The 7,554-nt window shown below is 37.0% G+C and overlaps 1 protein-coding gene across 2 annotated transcripts in view; it reads right to left on the reverse strand.

The window, feature by feature from the left end:
* Positions 1-7,042, reverse strand: part of cpz (carboxypeptidase Z) — a 28,621-nt gene extending 21,579 nt beyond the window's left edge. The window contains exons 1-3 of one of the 2 annotated variants that reach the window (XM_015344991.2): positions 6,561-7,042; positions 4,730-4,759; positions 2,754-3,128 (exon numbers count right to left, since the gene is read on the reverse strand). In XM_015344991.2, the coding sequence (XP_015200477.1) occupies positions 2,754-3,128; positions 4,730-4,759; positions 6,561-6,675 (520 nt within the window). In that variant the 5' untranslated portion in view covers positions 6,676-7,042. The remainder of the gene's footprint in view (positions 1-2,753; positions 3,129-4,729; positions 4,760-6,560) is intronic. The other variant, XM_015344990.2, reaches the window with a different exon arrangement.
* Between the last annotated feature and the right edge of the window lie 512 nt (positions 7,043-7,554).

A 7,554-nucleotide genomic window follows, 5' to 3' on the forward strand; every position in this document is an offset into this window, starting at 1 on the left:
CCTGGCTTTTAAGATGGGCTGGGAATGGGAAACAGGTGCAGAGAATAAAGTCTTAAGTGAAAGGGCTGGAGCACCCTTAAGGAGGGGGAACTATAATCATGACAATAGGTGATTATTAAATTGAGTTTTCATAAACAATTCAATTAAGTTTGAAAATATTGTTTCTTAATTAAAACATCAAATTCAATACATTTTTTATAAAATATACAGACAATAATGAAAATTGGATAGAGAATGATCTTTTAGCAATTTTTTAAAATGTTATGTAAATTGCATTACCCTAAACTGTACGGTTCAGTAATTAAGCACAAAATAAAATATGACTTCTGTACAGGCTATTCTCAATTTTCAGCATTTGATACACAGATAAAACCACGTACACGGGAACAAAGCGAAAATGGGCATAGAATGAATGCTGGTCGTACTGCAGTGTACTCAGGGTTGTTCATCCGTGGAAGAAACATAATCCCAAAATGTATCATGGAACTTATGGGAGGTTTTACATAAAGTTCCCATGCAATGAAAAAAATATTAAGATTAAATGCAAATTTTACTAAACTCAATCAAAATGCATGATGCAAAACGTTTCTGACAGAAATAAAAAGGACTGCACATAATGTTGGCACATTTATGACACATTAATATTCCCACTGTGGCATAGCAGACATCTTTTTCCCCACAGCTTGCAGAACTTCGCCTCAGAGCCAGAACTCATTCTCTTTCATGTCACATTATTTCTCTTTTAGAAAAAGTGTTATTGTCTCTAGTAAAAGGCTTCTTATAGTTTCTTTCCAAGGACATTCTATTATCTAATTCCTATGCTGGCCTTCTGTCTCTAACGGAGGAGGTATAGACTAGAGCCGGCCTCCAACACAGAACAGTTCTTTTCAGGACAGAACCTTGATCATGTTACATGTGGTGCCCAACGTGGGTCTCTGTCTAAAAAGTTATCACTATGGCAGATAGGATTTGATAACCTTAAGAGAACCTTCTCTCTCTCAATCTGTGGCCATACAATGAGAGGCCAATTCATTACAACAGAGAGCTCAAGATGCCCTGCAGGCACAGCCCTCTGTCATCCAGGTGTTGGCAGTCTCACAAACCAGATGTCTGCAGGAACAAGTCCAGGTTACCCAGGAATTGTGCTATCAGATGGTGGATCACATGATTCTTACGGGGCTGGAGCCAGAGAGCTCCACTCAACTCCAGTTTCAACTAACCCATGTCCTGCAGAAGATGATTCCTCAGGGTGACATGGAAGCTTACCCGAGGGCAACTGAGCGAACCGCTGAACATCTTAACAGGGACCCGTCCCTTTGGGCAAGCATTATAGCCCCCTTCTTGTACAGAGAGATGCAAAAAGCTTATTATGACCTCCACAGCACCGCTGCCTCAAACTTTACAAGGCTAACGGTGGAAATTCTTTCTCATACAGACAAACCCCAGGAATGGCTATTTCATTATCCGAAGCACTTCAGAACTTCACCATTGTAACCCTTAGACTGAAGATCAGGAAGAAATCCAGACCCAAAGCTGGTGATTCAAGCCCAAGGAACACCCAGCGGTCTAGCGGTCTAGACCTGAGAACCCAAGAGCACCCCCTATTCAGAAACTGTACTCTTAATTCGTAAAACAACAGGAGCACTAATCAACTCAGTGCTTCTTATAGTTTCTTTCTGAAGACATTCTATCAACTTAAAGGAGATCCTTAAGCTGGCCTTCAGTACCTAACGGAGGAGGTTAGACTAGAGCTGGCTACAGACGCAGAACAAATCTCTTCAGGTCAAAACCTCCATTGTGTTACACCACCCATAATCAACTCAGAAGAAAGTTAAAAAGATGGGGCCTGTTCTTTCAAAGAAATTGAACCAAATGTGGCATCAACAGCCACAGACAGATCCAATACTCCCCAGAAGTACTGTTCTGGATTCCCATTAGGTGAACAGAGTGACCAGTTCATCACGTGCATGGTGTGCTCTGTCAGAAACTCCCACAGATATACACAGTACAACATGTGGCTCTATTGCCTTTATCCAAGAGACATCATCTTACTGTATGGAGCCTGATCAGGCCACAGTTTGTCCAGGCATCTCTGCAGCAGTTCAGGATCTATGACTATATCCACCCTGGACATGCCCCTGATACCAATGTAGCTGTTCTTGGTTATGAGTTGTACTCATCTAAATATAAGTGGCACATTTGACAGGAGAACACCAAAGTATCGGTTGATCCTAGATATTGTCAACCCTACCCTCATTTTCCCCAATGACCACTACCATCCTACCTTGAGGAACTTATAGTATTTTGGTTCATCCTTAATCAGTCTATGTTTCACTATATTTTGTACCCACAGTCACAGGAGCAGTAGCATATGAACATTATACTCGCATTGTATGGAGTGTTTCACTTTTTGATAACTGGTTGTTCAAAAATAAAGTGGACGAAATTATTTTTTACTGATAACTTGCAAAAACTTTTTGAGAACTATTAGAAACAAAATCATCTGTTGCATTTTAATGCCTTTCAGGAACAATATTTAAGAAAATACAACTTTTAATGTTTGCTGTTTTAATTTTCAAATTAATTTGGTCTTTTACAAACATCAGTGATAAAAACGTTATGAATTGTACATAGGTTTTGTTTAAAAAAAACACTTACCACTAGCCAACACAATATGTACTGGAAAACATTAAAACAAATCACTTTTCTAGATAATTTTTTTGCACAGTATGTGAAACATTTTTAACACTTACCTCTCAGATTTTCCAAAGGGTCATAGCATCCTTCCTCTTCTCCAACAAAGAACCGATCACAATCCAGAAAATAGGGCCAGGCCATTTTGATGCCTTCGAATGCATGTATGCAGTTTTTCCTCACTGATTCACAGGTACTCCGACAAGGCTTCATGATCTTGCCATTTTCACACCGGGGAGCAATGATGGAGCAGCCCAGCATCCTTATATCAGGCGTGCACTCGCCATTAAGCAAAGTGTGAATGACACTGAGAAGAAGGTATTCTGTCCCCATCTCTAACTCCTCTCTGTTTTTATTGTCCAGCAGATTGGGGAATAGGGTTTTGGAGTAAGGCATATCATCACAGTAGCCCAGTACAATGTTAGTACATTGTGCTGGAAACACGGGAGGCAGAAACAATGATAAAAAGGATAAAAAGTTGAAGAAAGACAAAGTTAGTAAGAAATAAGCTTGTATTTGTTGTTTGATCACCCAGATTCGCAAAACATGTTTCTTTTTCCAACAGCACAACTTATTCATAGACTAACTGTCACAAAAAGATGTAATAATAATTAAAGACAGAATATTAATCTGTTTTTTGTATTCATGAATGACTTCGTCATTATTCTGTGAGATTATGTGATCAGATGTTGAAATATGAGGCAATGTCTTCAAAATAAATATTCTAACTGCTCATTTTCTTTTCTTATTCCTCTCCCTATCTTAGCTTGATAACGTCTGCAGGAGTAAGTTTTTTAAAATCGTGGCCTATACCATGAGCAATGTATCAGGTTTCAATCAGGGTTATTTGATGGCAACATGCCTGCCTTGACAAAGCACAGACAAAAATGTCAGAGGGCACCAGCCCAATCTCTTGAAGACTGGTGGAATGCTCTAGATAGTTTTCTGCTTAACATCCAGGAGAGTACTGTAATGCTAAACCTGTCACCCTACACCCCCACTTTTCCTTTTATGTTGTAACTCATTCCACAATATACAGTATATTTAAAGCCCTTCACCAAATACTATATTCTAATTAGGTACTGTAATTATGACATATGGTTTGTTTTTTAAAGATTGTGAATCATAGCTCTACATTAAAAACACATTAAAAGGTATGTGTCTTGTCAGGGAAACCCCTATGGCTCAGAGATAAAGCCCATTAAGACCCCCATTGTGTTGTCTGAAGTTATTTATAGATAGCAAGGCATGCTGCATCTTGCAATTACCCTAAGTCTCTCAAAGAGTCACGTACCCAGATGTTTTTTCAGTCTTCCTTTGCCTCTGAGCTATAGTACACGTACAATGTATAATGTTTTGGCTTATATCCACACAGAAATAAAAAATGCAAACCAATTCCCTTAGAGATTTTGAGGATGAATGATATCTGAAACAGCTACAGAATAACTTCTTATAGTTGCAGATCATTAGCTGCACAAATCATTACCACAGAGTATTTAAGGTAGTGAGATTCTTTGGTTACTTGCCTTTTGTTTCTGTAATTGGTATTTTTCTATAATTTCAATTTACCTTTGTTGTTATTTCCATTACCTTTGTCTCAATTGAAGAGATTAATGAAAGAATATGAGATCATCTTATAGCACTACCATATACTATGGACAATAAGCTACATGGCAAAAAGTTATAAATAAAATAATGATTCTTTAGCACACTTACTGTATATTCAGGCTACAGTAGCATTCATTTAGCATTCAGGCCATTCTTGACACTATGTAATTATCTTTTTTGGAACACAATATTGAAAGCAAAAGAATGCCTCACATTACTAAAAATCTAAACACAGCTATACTATCAAAAGGTGAAAAGTGTATGTAAAAATATAAAATTTTGCCAATGAAATGTTAAAATGAATGCACACAAACATGCCCTGTTATTACCAGATTGTCTGATGACTTAAAAGCACAATATTTTCTATCTAAAGGCTACATCATACATTATGCAAATTGGTACACTACTTGCCAAAAACAAAACGTACGTTTTTCTTCAACTGGAATTCGGCATCGCCCTAAAAAACATAAAATAATGAATATTATGATTACAGATTACCTTGGTGTAAACATCAGTTTAAACACTAGGTGGCAGAAGAGCTTTTTTGTGAAGCAGACCTGTTTAGAAAATCTTTCTGGTGTTGGTGTTTTCTGTTAGAGAAATGTTCGAATGCAATAATATTACATACCTAAATAAATTACCAATAACATGTTTTCATCTGCAATACTGCAAAAGTGTAAATATAGTAAAATGCAAACATTTTCAATGCAATGTAGCCTGTAGTATGAATACAATACTTAAATATTTCAGGGGTATTTAGAATTCAGTCTCCTTATTTATCGTGAAGGACAGGCACACCGTTGTTTTTCAATCTACAGTGCTTAAATTAACTGTATCTGGGCGAGATTGACTTTTTGAAATCAATCTCCTTTTGAAGCTGGGTAGTTCATTAGGTCATGCTTACAGAAAATTGTCTTTGTTACAAAACGCCTTTTTGATTAATTTTCTGTAATGTCTGAAAATATGCATGTAAAATCTTCTTCTTCTTTCTTCTTTTTCACAGCCTTAGTCCCAGACTGTCCTGGGGTCAGCTGAAAATATGCATGTAAAATCAAAAGGAAAAAATAATCGAGTCGATGAAGGTGTACAGTATGTGTGTGTGGGAGGGATCACAACTTTAACCTCTTGTAGAAATTGAAAAATATATTCCTCGTTGCATTTTGATCGAATACAGTATAGGGAGACAGAAAACTAAATGATACCGACAGTCCTTATAAGATTTCTAATTTGTTTAGCTAATATAGGAATTCTTGTGATTCCTTCCTGTGGCTTGACTCGGTTCGTTTCTTCCCGCTGAAGTTCTGCGGTTTTTGCTTCATACTTCTATGCCAGGGATGGACTGTACCCGTTACTTTGTGCATCACAATCGCACTTCTGTGGAACGTGATTACATCAACAGAAATGTTGTAATAAATGCAGAATCAACACGGTCCATATAAAGAACTAGCTCAATGGAACTGGAAGGGATCACATCCTTCTACAACAGCATTTTATTCCACGTTTGACATATTTATTAATTGATGCAATTAAAATGGTTGTTTTAAACGATTACACTAGTAAAGGAAACGCAACCTTGGTTCTTTTATTACGTTTATCTCACACAATTAAACACACTATGATGAGCTGAATTTTAAATTTGCTTAATGCACACACCAGTTTCACTTACTTAACTCCTCATAATCGACGAGATATGATCAATTCAATTGAATAATTCAGTTATTCCACAGCATCTACACTATACCTTTCATCAAGCAATTTATTCGGGCCTATCGGTATATCTGAATAATCGTTTATACTGGACAAATAACAAAAGAAACTGATTACATATTAATTTAGTGTTAATACAATTAATTGTACGTGACGTATAAAAATGTACACGATCACATCTCCTAGAGTTATTTTTAATCATTCTATAATCTTAGTTAAGGGCGTTTGTTCGCCGACAAAATATAGTAATTAAAACTCACGACGATACTGATATTCTAATAAGAAGCTAAATGTATTCTTGTCATTTGGATTCTGTAAAGACATTAAACTGCTAATCCTGCATATAGAATTAATTAATTCCGTCTATCACCCACGGGCATATACAATGTGTTATTAATAAATCTAGAAAGTGTTACAGCACTATGCTCTGACAATGAGAGTAACATCTGTTTTTCGCGTCCCACAACCCTGTCTTCTTTCTCGTTTTAACTTGAGTCCTACAAATAAAATAAACCAGCGCCCGGTTAAGTTTTGAAGCACATATACTTTACCAAGAATTGCGTCTCCAGGTTCGCAACGAGGTGGGGCACTCCAAACAATTGAAGCCAGTAAATTAAGAGCAAAAACAATTGAGTTCATTTTGATCCGTTTGTATCCCATATGCATTGTGATGTGGCACTCACATGGATGCACTCTACGCTTTTAATTACTGCAGAAACTTTTTTTTTTCAGTTCACAGACTTCTCTTTCAAAAAAATGTCTCTTTACTACAAGTATTACGGTCACCGATCATATTACACCAAGACGTGCTAGACGGAAGAGGAGTGAAATGTAGTGTTAACATGTATTTTAAACAATGGTTAAAAGTTAAAAATACATGGGTATTTAATTCCATGTTTTTCTTTTCTTTCTGAAATAGTTTTTTTTTTAGAATATTATACCAGGAGCCGTGTACGGGACAGCTTTTGACAGTCCAGACACAACAAAGAAAGAAAAACAGGAACCAAACCTCCACACAGCTTGAGTGTGGTAATGTAATTGCTGGGTATGTCTCTCCAAGATTCTCTTTTAAGAAGAATCCTGTTTCCCCTGGAGTGTGCTCAACAGATTTTGACCTTGCAGTAGAAAACACACGAAAGTATTTTACTGTTTTATTATTGTATGATGCATGTTGGCATCTTTGTCAATAAATATAAGCATTGGGCACAATATTTGCCTATTCATGTGTCAAATTCGTCAGACACACCCTCTCTGGATCTACATTAACATCATGTTTTAAAGCCATCGTGTACTGTAGTTTTCCTAGATTTTCCTGATAAATAAGTCATCCAATTCTGTTTGGTATAACCTGCATCTTGAAGTGCTCATCCTTGTCCTTGTCCTAGCACTTACAGTCTGTCAACTTTGAACAAGGCTAGCAAGAAAGAATGTTGCATGCAGCGTCTCATGGGGTTCTATCCCTGCCCCTCAAATGTGTAACCTCGTGATTTCCTTCAGGTAACTTGATTCAACACTTCAGTCCCCTGTGCCTTTCCTACACTGATG

Source organism: Lepisosteus oculatus, chromosome 1 (genome assembly GCF_040954835.1).
Source record: "Lepisosteus oculatus isolate fLepOcu1 chromosome 1, fLepOcu1.hap2, whole genome shotgun sequence".
NCBI classification, from domain to species: Eukaryota; Metazoa; Chordata; class Actinopteri; order Semionotiformes; family Lepisosteidae; genus Lepisosteus; species Lepisosteus oculatus.